The 13748-nt window shown below is 47.1% G+C and overlaps 1 protein-coding gene across 1 annotated transcript; it reads left to right on the top strand.

The window, feature by feature from the left end:
- Positions 1-12320: 12320 nt before the first annotated feature.
- On the top strand, positions 12321-13247 carry LOC140263418 (olfactory receptor 14J1-like). The gene has a single exon (XM_072358295.1). The coding sequence runs from the start codon at positions 12321-12323 to the stop codon at positions 13245-13247; it is 927 nt and encodes a 308-aa protein (XP_072214396.1).
- The last annotated feature ends 501 nt before the right edge of the window (positions 13248-13748 follow it).

The following is a 13748-nucleotide window of genomic DNA, read 5'->3' as shown; positions in this document are numbered from 1 at the left end:
ATGAGTTTCACAGCATCCTTACACCACATGCAGAGGCTGCGATCTTCTGTCCCAGTGTCTTTCCTTCAACATCATACAGACCTCCATCCCACCACCCCAGGAAGGTTCTGAGCCAACATGAGAGACAGGATCTCCCTGCCAAGGATATGGGAATCAGGGCTTGGCCTTTCTGCTTCATAAGACAAAGGAGAGGTTTCTTAGCATCAGAGCCACCATGCCAGTGCCTTTGCCTGCCTGTACTCATGGCTTCCAATTATCTTCTCTAACAATTACCTAGGGAAGCTTTCTTGGTAATGGCCCTCAGTGGGCCCATTAATACTCCAAGAAACTTCACTGTTACTTCTGACTTTGTCTTGCTGAGTACTTTGTGCAGTCTTCTCTCTGCACTGGAGGTGATGGACTCGGAACCAAAAGCACCCTGGGGCCAATAATAACCCAAAGAGCCTCCTGTGTCTTGTGCCTTCCTGTCATCTTCTTCAGGTTTTCAGAACTTGTTCAGCAAAATGGAGAGGTAACTGAAGAGAGCTCAAAGAGCAGGAATCCAGCAGGCATTTATTATCTATTTATAGATGAGTTTAAAGAAGACGTTGAAGCAGCACTGTACAGTGGATATCAATCCAGGATGTCCTGAATGAGTTCTATTCCGTTACTATGTGGACAATGGTCCTCCTCAACCTCCCCACCCCAATTCTACTCACATTGGCCCCATGGGACTTGCATCACTTTTCCTCACATCACTCTTCTCCTCTGCAGTCACCCGCTCAGTGTTAAACCTCCTTTGCACCAGCTCCCACTGGCTTTCCTCAGAGAACCAGCTGCACATGGGCAAGGAAAGTATTCTATTTTATTTATTTATTTATTTTGGCCAACAAACAGAAGGAAAGGTCATGCAATTGAATGAACAGTGAAACACAGTGATCAACTGCATGCCATGTCCAAGCTGCATCTATTGATGCTTACCTATCTCAGGGAATATTTGTACAAGAAATGAGTTAGACAGTGATAGGATGGGATAGATAGAATCACAGTGAAGGAGTTGACAACGGAGTCCATCAGACTATTGGGAGATGGAGCAAATTCCAGTAATGTCCCTGTAAAGTCAGTTTGGAAGGAAGGGGAAAGGACTGGAAGCAGAAATCTAAACGGGGCTGTCAAATTTGAACACATCTCTGAGACTCCCAAATTCTTCTTTAGGCAATTGCTTGTTTTCTGAGCTGTCACACCCTCCAGGAGGCTGGGACATGATTAGGAAGTGAGAAGAAATTAAGAGCTCCATAATCCTCTGTTCCTTAAAGGATGGTGAAGCTCATGAATTTAAATTCTAGTTCTGGAGTTAAATGAATATTTTCCAAAGGGAAAGTCAAATGTTGATAGTGTAGCAGGAGGAGTGTCTCTGAGAGTGGTCTGGACTCATCATTATCAGGGGGTTTCCCGTGGAGAACCTTACGTGTGAAACTGCTATCAAGTGTCATCCACCTGCTTTGCACTGATCTCAAAGAATATTAGAGGATGGACTGGCCTGAAGGTAAAAAGTTTAGAACATCACCAGCAGAAGAAGTGTCACGTGCTAAAGAGGCCCCACCATGCAATGAACTACCAGAAAATGAAAAGAAATATGCCCTGTTCACTGATGGATCATGTCGTATTGTAGGGAAGCATTGCAGATGGAAAGCTGCTGTGTGGAGCCCCTCACAACAGGTTGCAGAGGTCACTGAAGGTAAAGGAGAATCAAATCAGTTGGCAGAGGTAAAGGCTGTTCAGCTGGCCTTACTTGTTGCTGAACGGGAGAGGTGGCCAGTGCTTTATCTTTATCCTGACTCATGGATGGTGGCAAATGCCTTATGGGGGTGGTTACAGCAGTGGGAACAATATAACTGGCAACAGAAGAGTAAAACTATTTGGGCTGCAGAACTGTGGAAAGACATTACTGCTCAAACAGAAGATATGGTTGTAAAGGTGCATCACGTGGATGCACACATGCCCAAGATTCGGGCTACCAAAGAAGAACAAAACAACCATCAGGTAGATCGAGCTGCCAGAATTGAGGTGGCTCAAATAGACTTGGACTGGCAGAACAAGGGTGAATTACTCCTAGCTTGATGGGCCCATAAGACCTCAGGCCATCAAGGAAGAGACGCGACATATAGGTGAGTTAGAGACCAAGGGTGGACTTAATTATGGATGCTATTGCTCAGGTTATTCATGACTGTGAAACATGTGCCATAATTAAATTAAAAATAAGCCAAGAAAATGAAACCTCTCTGGGGGGAAGGGTGATGGCAAAAGTATAAATATGGGGAGGCATGGCAGGTTGATGATATCACTTTCCACGATCTCTCAATTGTAAGTCTTATGTGCTTACCATGTTGGTGGCAACCACTGGTTGGCTTGAAACATACACAATACCCCTTGCTACCTCTGGAAAGACCATATTAGGTCTTGAGAAACAAGTCCTGTTGCAACATGGCACCCCAGAAAGAACTGAGTCTGATAAATGGACCTCATTTCAAAAATTCCCTTATAAATACTTGGGCCAAAGATCATAGCAGTGAGTAGATTTATCATATCACAGTATCACAGTATAACAGTATCATGTGAGTTGGAAGGGACCTTAGAGATCATCGAGTCCAACTCCCGGGATTCAAGCCTTCTGTGTAGCAGAGCAGCATTTCTACCACTCGCTCCACAGTGAGATTCAAACCCGGGACTCCGGTGTTGCAAGCGGCACTTCTACTACTGCGCCAACGGGGCACACATATCCCCTAACATGAACCTGTTTCTGGTAAAATTGAACGAAAGAATGGGTTGTTGAAAACTATGTTGAAATCAATGGGTGGTGGAACATTGAAGCACTGGTAGAAGCATTGTTCAGAAGCCACTTGCTTAGTCAATACTAGAGGATCTGTCAATCATGATGGTCCTAGCCAATCCAGCCCCCTACACACTATAGAAGGAGATAAGGTCCATGCTGTACATGTAAAGAACATGTTGGGAAAAGCTGTTTGGGTCCTTCCAGCCTCTGGAATTGGCAAACCTCTCTGTGGAACTGTTTTTGCCCAGGGGCCTGGGTGCACTTGGTGAGTGATGCAGAAGGATGGGGATGTTCAATGTGTACCACAAGGGAATCTGATTTTGGGGGAGTACAGTCAGTAATTCCTTGTATATGTACGTATACAGACATGTGTGTGTAATACATTTTAATTATTGTTTATTTCTATATAGATAAGTTTTCTACGCATAATGTAGTGATGTAGAATATGGGGTGGAATGTCATGGTTTTGAAATTTTTCCTATTGGTATTCCACATTTCATAGTAAAAAAAGTTTTCCTGCTTAGGTCATTGCCGCTGCTGTTTTGGTTTCCTTGGGCACAGCTCCAATCTCACTGCCGCATTCCCTTTTCGCTTCCCATTTGCTGAGGGCCAGGCATCCCAAGGGCCTACTTTCCCCCCTGTCATAGACATAGACTGATCTAGATAACTCCACTAAAGTGCTAGCAAGGAGACCAGTTCTGACAGTGCTGTTCATGTTGCTGGCGACTAACTGCTCTCCCAGAGTGCTGCTGTAGAGAAAGCAGGATGGTTGTCAGAAAGAAAAAGACCTTCAGGCCTGCACAGCTATGAGGACTTGAGAGCACTGTGGCAATGTAAATAGAACAGGAATGAAAAGAGCACACTGTGCTGCTGTCCGTGGCTGTACCACCCCCAGACCCAAACAAGGTAGGAAGAGAGAAGAGCTAGGAAATGTCTATATTTAAAGCTTTTTATTTATCTCTTGACCTGTTCAGAGAATCTGATTCCATGTTTACATGGGTTCCTGGAGTGAGGAAATGCAAATTAGGTAGGAAAGAATTAGTGAAATAAATTGCTTTTAATAATAAACTTTTTAAATAAACTTTTCTTGCAGATTACTGTATCACAAACAATCAAAAATATGATCAAACCTAAACATAAAAAACAATCACTGGGAATTGTGTGAAGAAGATGAGCACTTTATTGAAGCTGGATTAGTGTGTACAGCAACACTTTCTTGAGAGCATGTTTGATCTCCTTGTTCCTCATGCTGTAGATAATAGGGTTCAGTGTTGGAGGAACCACTGAGTACAGAAGGGACACCGTCAGGTCCAGGAGTGGAAAGGAAATTGATGGGGGCTTCAGGTGGGCAAAAAATGCAGTGCTGAGAAACAGGGAGACCACAGCCAGGTGAGGGAAACATGTGGAGAAGGCTTTGTGCCGTCCCTTCTCTGAGGGCATCCGCAGCACGGCAAGGAAAATCTGCACATAGGACACAACTATGAAAACAAAGCATCCAAAGACTAAACTGATAGTAAAAATGAGAAACACAGCTTCCCTGAGATTTGATTCTGAGCAGGAGATCTTGAGGATCTGTGGGATTTCACAGAAAAACTGGTTGACAACATTGCCTTGGCAGAGAGGCAGTGAAAACGTACTGGCAGTGTGCAGCAGGGAATTGAGAAGCCCAGCGCCCCAGGCAGCTGCTGCCATGGTGGCACAAGCTCTGCTGTCCATTAAGGTCCCGTAGTGCAGGGGCTTGCAGATGGCAACGTAGCGGTCATAGGACATGATGGTGAGAACGGAAAACTCTGCTGATATGAACAAGACAAAGAAAAAGAGCTGTGCAGCACATCCTGCGTAGGAGATGGCCCTGGTGTCCCAGAGGGTGTTGGCCATGGCTTTGGGGAGAGTGGTGGAGATGCAGCCCAGGTCGAGGAGGGCCAGGTTGAGCAGGAAGAAGTACATGGGGGTGTGCAGGCGCTGGTCGCAGGCTACGGCTGTGCTGATGAGGCCGTTGCCCAGAAGGGCAGCCAGGTAGATGCCCAGCAAGAGCCAGAAGTGCAGGAGCTGCAGCTGCCGCGTGTCTGCCAACGGCAGCAGGAGGAACTCGCTGATGGAGCTGCTGTTGGGCATCTGCTGTTCCTGGGCTTGGAGTTCTGTTCAGAATGGAGAAAATAGTGACAAATGCAGACCATTCTCTGAGACACTCCTCCAGCTATACTATAAAAGTTCTCCTTTCTGCTCACTTCTGTTCTATAAAAAATGGCCTTTTCCTTTGGAAAAAGTTCATTTAACTCCAGAACTTGAATTTATTTTCATGGAAAACCATGACAATGAAATTCACAGTCACTTAATGAGTAGATGATTAGGGACCTCTTACTTTCTTCTCATTTCCAAATCATAGCTCAGCCTCCTGGATATTTTCCTGTTTACTTCAAGTTGTCTTTGAGACTCCTGCACCAGTCTCTGTGAACTTCAGCTTCTCGTAGGGAAATCAGACTATTTGCAGTACGTATGAAATATTAATGTCTGCAGAAAACCACAAGAACTGAAACTGATTGTATCCTTTCAGGAAAGAGAGGCTGAATCTACTTTCTTTGACACTGTTCACAAAACAACCGATGGACTGAGAAAGTACTGGGGATTCTCAGAGTTGTGTTTAAATTTGACAGCCCCTTTTAGATTTCTGCCCGCTATCCTCTTTCCTTCGCTGAGAACAGGACATGGAAAATCCCCGCCTTGACTGTCCATTTGCCAAGAACCCTTACAAACATTCAGTTGCGCAGTGGAGCTGTGATCCCCTGCCCCAGGCAGCAGCTGTGGCAGCACAAGCCCCTTTACCGGGGGGCTCCTTCCCCCCACACGTCTCCCCGCAGCACCCTGGGCAGCTCACCGGGCAGGCTGAGTGCTGAGCCTGGCAGGCGGCAGAGTCCCATAGCTGGCACACAGCCCCTGGGGCACAGCAGGGACCCTGCTCTGCACAACAGCCCTGGGCACCTGCCTGCAGCCCCAGCTGCACAGCCTGCAGCCATGCTGGGACACGCAGCACTCAGGGCTGTGCTTTCGTACTGCAGAATGGAAACCCTTAGCTAAAGCAGAAGTCTTTTTCCACAATAAAGAAACATGCCTACAGCCAGATCTGCTATGGGATGTCCCGCATTTAGATAACCCTCTATGGAAAGCAGCTTACGGTCTGCAGTGAGACTTACCATGTCGTGATCTGTGAGCAATGCTCCTGCACCGAGCTCACAGCCTGCGCACTGCATACACATCCTGCAAGCTCTCTCCCCTTTCTCTCCTCTCCTTCTGTCACCTGCAGGCTGTGCTGTGCACATGAGCTGCTTCTGGGCACAGCTGTCTCTCTGCAGCACCATACAATTTTATGAGCTTCCTGTGTCCCAGGAGCCCGGCCCGGCTCAGTAGCAAAGCATGTCATTTTTATCCTTCCCACTCGTATCCCCTGAGATGTCCCTGCATCTTCATGGTCAACAGCTCCTGAAAGACAACAGCATCATGACAGTACATTAAAATCTGTTGAATTTAACACCAGATTTCTAGTGGTCAGTGACTTATACCAGACATGTGGTAAGTCCTCCCAGAGAGTGTTTGTTGAAACTAAAAGGGCACACAGATAAGGACACGATATCATAGAATCATAGAATCACCAAGGTTGGCAAAGACCTACAAGATCATCCAGTTCAGCTGTTCACCTATCACCAATAGCTCTTACTAATCCATGTTCTTCAACACAATATCCATTCATTCCTTGAATATATTGAACTGGTGAATCCACCACCCCCCTGGGAAGTCCATTCCATGTCCCAAAGTGCAGGATGTGGCATTTGGTCTTGGTGTACTTCTTCCCATTGGCTTCAGCCCAGCTCTCCAGCCAATCCAAATCCCTCAGTAGGGCCTTGCTAACTCCGGGCTGATCCACACTCCCAGCCAATTTGGTGTCATCTGTAAACTTACTTAGGGTTCACTTGATGCCTTCATCCAGATCAACAATAAAGGTATTGAAGAGGAAAGGCACCAGCACTGACCTCTGGGGAACACCAAGTAGGCGCACAGGTAGGCGTCCAGCCGAGTCTTGAATATCTCCAGACAAGGAGACTCCACAACCCCGTTGGGCAGCCTGTTCCAGTGCTCCGTCACCCTCACTGTAAAGAAGTTCTTGCACACATTCGTACGGAACTTCCTACGCTCCAGTTTTTGGCATTTCCCCTTGTCCTGTCTCCACACACTGCTGAAAAGAGTTTGGTCTCGCCACTTTGCCACCCACACCTCAGATATTTATAGACCTGGATCACGTCCCCTCTCAGTCTTCTTTTCTCAAGGCTAAACAGACCCAGTTCACATAGTTTTTCTTCATAGGGGAGATGCTCTTGTAGCCCTTTGCATCACTCTTTCCAAGAGATCAGTGTATTTTTTTTATAATGGTGAGCCCAGAACTGGTCACAGTACTCCAGATGAGGCCTTACCAGGGCAGATTAGAGGCGAAGGATCACCTCCCTCGACCCCCTGGCCACCGTATTTTGTATGCACCCCAGAATGCCATTGGCCTTTTTGGCCACGAGGGCACACTGCCAGCTCATGGCCAACCTGTTGTCCATCAGGATACCCAGGTCCCTCTCTGCAGAGCTCCTATGCAGCAACTCATCCCCCAGCCTGTCCTGGTACATGCAATTATACCTCTCTAGGTGCAAGACTCTCCACTATCTTTTGTTAAACCTCATCTGGTTTATTACTGCTCAGCTCTCCAGCCTGCCAGGCCTCGCTGAATGACAGCACAGACTTCAGGTATGTCAGCCAATCATCCCAAGTTCCTGTCATCAGCGAACTTGCTGAGGGTGGCCACTATCCTCTTGTCAAGGACACTGATAAAGAAGTGGAGAAAGACTGGACCCAGCACTGACACCTGGGGAACACCGCTAGTAACAGTTCTCCAACTGGGCTCTGCACCACCAACGACGACCCTTTGTGCTCTGCCAGTCAACCAGTTCTCGACTCACCTCACTATCCATTCATCTATCCCACATGCCCTCAGCTTTCTTCTAAGCAAACTTTTGTAGGAGACAGTATCAAATGCCTTGCTGAAATCAAGGTGGAAGACATCCACCACTCTCCCCTCATCCACACAGCCGGTGACAATGTCATAGAAGGCTGTCAGGTTGGTTGATCATGACCTCTCCTTGGTGAACCCATGCTGACTACTCCTGACAACCTCCTTTTCATCCAACTGTCTGGAGATGGCTTCCAGCACAAGCTGTTTCAGCACTTTTCTAGGGACAGAGCTGAGGCTGCCTAGCCTGTAATTGCCCTGATCTTCCTTCTTGCCCTTTTTTGAAGACCAGAGTGACACTGTCTGTCGTCCAGTCTTCAGACACCTCCCCTATTCTTCAAGACCTCTCAAAGATGATAGAGAGTGGTGCAGAAATCACCACTGCTAGCTCCCTCAGCATCCGTGGATGCACCCCATTGAGCCCTATGTCTTTATGAACATCAGTGTGGCCTAGGCACTCACGGACCAGCTCTTCCCTGACTAAAGGCAAGTCTTCCATTTTCTGGACCCTCATACTAAGCTCCAAGGTCTGGGATGGTTGAGGGAGAGCTTTTTCGCAGAAGATGGAAGCAAAGAAGGCCTTCAGTATCTCCACCTTCAGAGCATCCCCCATTACCAGAACACCCCCCTCACTTAGTAGGGGACCCACAATCTCACTAGTCTTCCTGTTAATCTTAACATACTTAAAATAAATAAATAAATAAATAAACAAACCTTTTTTATTATCCTTTTTTAATGATTGTCAACCCATTTATGTAATACTATGCTCTGTTTGCAGGGAAGTGTGTGAGAGAGGTGGGCCAATGAGTGCTGGTTCTGCTGTGATGTGTTTATAACTGAATAATACAGACTGTTCATGGAAAGTTAGATGTTATTAAGGGTGTATATGGGAACTAAAAAACAGTATTGTTTGACAAACACTTTTGATGGTATAAGAAAGTGTAATTGTTGATGGCATATGGAAGTGCACTTGAGGGGATGTGGAAGTGTAAATGAGGGTACAAATAGTGGAATAGTTTACAGAGGAAAAGGAGTTAAAGGGAAAGTGAGTTAATCGGCACTGACATGAGAGCAATCCCCCGCACCACTTCACTGTGAGAAGAGCAGAGCAGAGAAGAGGCACAGTCCCCATGTATCAGGTAGTGTTATTCTGCTTACCAAATGGATGAGCTCACAGCAGAAGAGGCAGTTCTTCCTCTCTGCTCCATCAGTGGCATACTCTGGAGTTCAAGGCACTGGAAAACTATGGCACATCTAAGTTCGATCAATGATTACTCTTTAGTATGCACTGGGCTCTCATTTCAATTGTATCTAATTTAGTCTAGGGTCATACCAGTTGACAGGAAGCTGGCAAATGTTGTCTCCTTGTAAGGAAGAGCAAGAATGATGACATGGACAATTATGGATCTTTCAGTCTCACTCCAGTGCCTGGTGAAATTATGGAGGCAATGGTGGTGGGAGTTATGGAAAAACAGCTGAAAGACAATTCTGTCATTGGTCGCAGCCAACACAAGTTCCTGAGGGGACGGTCCTGTTTAACTTCAGGTCCTTTTATGACACGGTTATCCATTTAGCTGACCAAGGTAATCCAGTTGAAAATGGATGAAATCCTTGAGGAATTCCGTAGAGCTTTTGATACTATTTCTCACCGCATCCTTCTAGACAGAATGTCCTGCATGCAGCTAGACAGAAACAGAACGTAGTGGGTGAGCAGTTGGCCAACAGGTCAGGCCCAAAGGATTACAGTCAATGGGATCCATCGGGCAGGTAGATGGTCACTATCAGGGTTCCTTAGGGCTCCATTTTAGGGCCACTTCTCTTTCATGTTTTTGCATATGACCTGCATGCAGGACTTGGAGTTGTTCTGAGCAAATTTGCTGATTGGAGGTGCTGTTGCCTCCAGTGAGGGTGGAGAGGACTTGCAGAGAGATGTGGACAAGTCAGAGAAGTGGGTACCAGTTGTTCCTAAGCACCAAGTGCATAAAGCATAACAAGAACAAGTGCCTGATGGTGCACCTGGGTAGGAGCAACCCTGGCCATACACACTGACTGGATATGGGACGCTGGAGAGATGTCTGACTGAAAAGATTGGAGGTCATGGTCAGCATCAAATTGAACATGAGTCAGCGATGTGCCCAGACAGCCAGGAGAGCCAGTGGTCCATTGGAGTGCATCAAGCAAGGTATTGCCAGCTGGGTGAGGGAAAGGATCGTCCCTGTCTGCTCTGCATTGCTACAGCCACACCTCGAGCACTGGGTGCAATTCTGGGCAACACAGAACATAAAGGACATCAAACTATGGGAGGGTGTGCAAAGGAAGGCACTGGAACTGAGAGATCTGAAATTCACAGTTTCACTGGGATTGACTGATTGTTCATACTTGGCCATTCTCACATCCCACATCCTGTGATGAGACACAGGGCACACATGGGACATGAACTTCTCAGCATCCTTGCACCCCATGCAGAGCCTGGGATCTTCTGTCCCCATGTCTTACTTTTAACATCATACAGACCTCCATTCCACTGCCCCAGGAAGGATCCTTAGTCAGCATGAGGTTCTCCCTGCCAAGTGTCTGGGAATCAGGGCTTGGCCTGTCTGCTTCATAAGAAAAAGCAGGGGTTTCTCAGCATCAGAGCCACCATGCCAGTGCCTTTGCCTGCCTGTAGTCATGGCTTCCAATTTTCTGCTCTAACAAGTCCCTGGGGAAGCTTGCTTGTTAGTGTCCCTCAGTGGGCCCATTAATACTCCAAGAAAGTTCACTGCTACTTCTGCCTTTGTCTTGTTGAGCACTTTGTGCAGTCTTCTCTCTGCACTGGCGATTGACGGACTTATCATCAAGTATCGCCTGGGGCCCATTATCACCTGAAGAGCCTTCTGAGCCTTGTGCCTTCCTGACATCATCTTAAGGTATTCAGAACCTGTACAGCAAAATAGAGAGCAATATGGAGAGAGCTTAAAGTGGCCGAAGCCAGCAGTCGTTTATTGTTTATTTATTTATATTTGAGTTTAAACAAGTCATTAAAGCAGCACTGTGCAACTGTTATCAATCCGGAATGTTCCCAATGAGTTCTATTCTGTTACTGTGTGGGCAAATGTCCTCCTCAACCTCCCCACCCTATTTCTACTCACATTGGCCCCATGGGACTTGCATCACTTTTTTTTCACATCAATCTTCTCCTCTGCATTCACCCGCTCAGTGTTAAAATTCATATGCACCAGCTCCAACTAGTTTTCCACAGAGAACCAGAAACACATGGTCCATGAAAGAATTCCTTTTGTTTTTGGCCAACAAACAGCAGGAAAAGTGTTGCAATTGAATGAACAGTAAAACACAGTGATCAACTGCATGCCATGACCAAGCTGCATCTATTGAGGTTTGTCTGTCACAGGGAATATTTGTACAAGAAATGAGTTAGACACAGACATGATGCTGTTGACTTTCAGGAGCTGTTGGCCATCAGGACCCAGGGATATCTCAGGGGAGATGAGTGGGAAGGATGAAAATGTCATCCTATTCTGCTGGGCTGGGCTCCTGGGACTCAGGAAGCTCATACAAATGGGCAGTGCTGCAGAGAGACAGCTGTGCCCAGGAGCAGCTCTTGTGCAAAGCACAGCCTGCAGGTAAAGGAAGGAGAGAAGAGGAAGGGGAGAGAGCGTGCAGGATGTGAACGGTGTGAGTGGGCTGTGATCTCACTGCAGGAGCATTGCTCAAAGACTATGACACGGTAAGTCCCACTGCAGACCTTGTAGCTGCTATCATAGAGGGTTATCTAAACTGGGACATCCCATAGCAGATCTGGCTGCAGGCACTGCATGTTTCTTTACTGTGGAAAAAGCCTTCTGCTCCAGCTGACGGCTTGCGTGCTGCAGGATCAGAGCACAGCCCTGAGGTCTGCATGTCCCAGCACGGCTGCAGGCTGTGCAACCGGGGCTGTAGGCGGGTGCCCAGGGCTGTCCTGCAGAGCAGGGTCCCTGCTGTTCAGGGGGATGATGTGTAGGTGGAAGGAGCCCCCTGGCAGGGCTTGTGCTGCCACAGCTGCTGCCTGGGGCAGTGGATCACAGCTCCACCGCACAACTGAATGTTTGTGAGGGTGCTTTGCAAGAGGAGAGCCAAGGCAGGAATTTTTCATTTCCTGTTCTGAGGGAAGGCAGAAAGGACTGGTGGCAGAAATCTAAAAGGGGCTGTCACAGCTCTGAGAATTTTCTGCATAAAACAGATGAAAATATCCAGGGAGACAGGATAAGATAAGAAAATATGTGGAAGGTTAGAGCTCCTAATGCTGCTTCTGCTTAAGGAATGATGAACTGCATGAAATTAAAAGCAAGTAATGGTGCTAAATGTACACTGTTGTAGGAGAATGAAAACATTTCATATAAAAGCAGGAGGAGTATCTCTGAGAATGGTCTGGACTTGTCATTGTCTTCTGCACTCTGAGCAGGACTCCAAGCCCAGGAACAGCAGATGCCCAACAGCAGCTCCATCAGCGAGTTCCTCCTGCTGCCGTTGGCAGACACGCGGCAGCTGCAGCTCCTGCACTTCTGGCTCTTGCTGGGCATCTACCTGGCTGCCCTCCTGGGCAACGGCCTCATCAGCACAGCCGTAGCCTGCGACCGCCGCCTGCACACCCCCATGTACTTCTTCCTGCTCAACCTGGCCCTCCTCGACCTGGGCTGCATCTCCACCACTCTCCCCAAAGCCATGGTCGACGCCCTCTGGGACACCAGGGCCATCTCCTACACAGGATGTGCTGCACAGATCTTTTTCTACTTCTACTTTGTCTCAGCAGAGTTTTCCGTTCTCACCATCATGTCCTATGACCGCTACGTTGCCATCTGCAAGCCCCTGCACTATGGGACCTTGATGGACAGCAGAGCTTGTGCCACCATGGCAGCAGCTGCCTGGGGCACTGGGGTTCTCAATTCCCTGCTGCACACTGCCAGTACGTTTTCACTGCCTCTCTGCCAAGGCAATGTTGTCAACCAGTTTTTCTGTGAAATCCCCCAGATCCTCAAGCTCTCCTGCTCAGAATCAAATCTCAGGGAAGTTGTGCTTATCATTTTTAGTGTCAGTTTAGGCTTTGGGTGCTTTGTCTACATATTTGTGACCTATGTGCAGATCTTCAAGACCGTGCTGAGGATGCCCTCTGAGCAGGGACGGCACAAAGCCTTCTCCACGTGCCTCCCTCACCTGGCTGTGGTCTCCCTGTTTCTCAGTACTGCCTTTTTTGCCTACCTTAAGCCCCCCTCCATTTCTTCCCCATTCCTGGATCTGACAGTGGCACTTCTATACTCAGTGGTTCCTCCAACGCTGAACCCTATTATCTACAGCATGAGGAACAGGGAGATCAAGCACTCTCTCAGGAAGGTGTTGCAGTACACAGTATTCTAGCTTCAATAAAGTTCACATCTTCCTCACACAATTCCCAGTGATGGTTCTTTATGTTACACTTCTGTTACACTTCCGCATACCCTCTGTTACACTTCTGTATGCCATTAACAACTACACTTTCTTATGCTACCAAAGTCGTTTGCCACTATTTGTACCCTCAGTTAGTGATTCATACTGCACATGATGTCATGATGTAGAATATTGACAGCAACAGCACAAAACCATGACATTTCTGCTTCTTTGATAGTACGATTTTGCGTGATATAGTAACCCGCAAAAAAAAAATGTTATTGAACTTTTAAATAAATTTTTTTTTTCACTTCTTTCCTACCTAATCTCCATTTTCTCACTCCAAGAGCTCATGTAAACATGGAACCAGATTCCCTGAATAGGTTAAGAGATAAATAAAAAGCTTTTAAAGCAGACTTTTCCTTAGCTCTTCTCTCTTCCTACTTTGTCTGGGTCTGGTGGAGGTACAGCCACTGACAGCAGCACAACGTG

The sequence above is a fragment of the Excalfactoria chinensis genome, chromosome 30 (assembly GCF_039878825.1).
Source record: "Excalfactoria chinensis isolate bCotChi1 chromosome 30, bCotChi1.hap2, whole genome shotgun sequence".
NCBI classification, from domain to species: domain Eukaryota; kingdom Metazoa; phylum Chordata; class Aves; order Galliformes; family Phasianidae; genus Excalfactoria; species Excalfactoria chinensis.
This window is presented reverse-complemented; position numbering and strand designations above follow the sequence as displayed.

Excerpts from the sequence above, each read along its gene's own strand:
- LOC140263418 (XM_072358295.1), top strand. The coding sequence starts at position 12,321 with ATGCCCAACAGCAGCTCCATCAGCGAGTTCCTCCTGCTGCCGTTGGCA.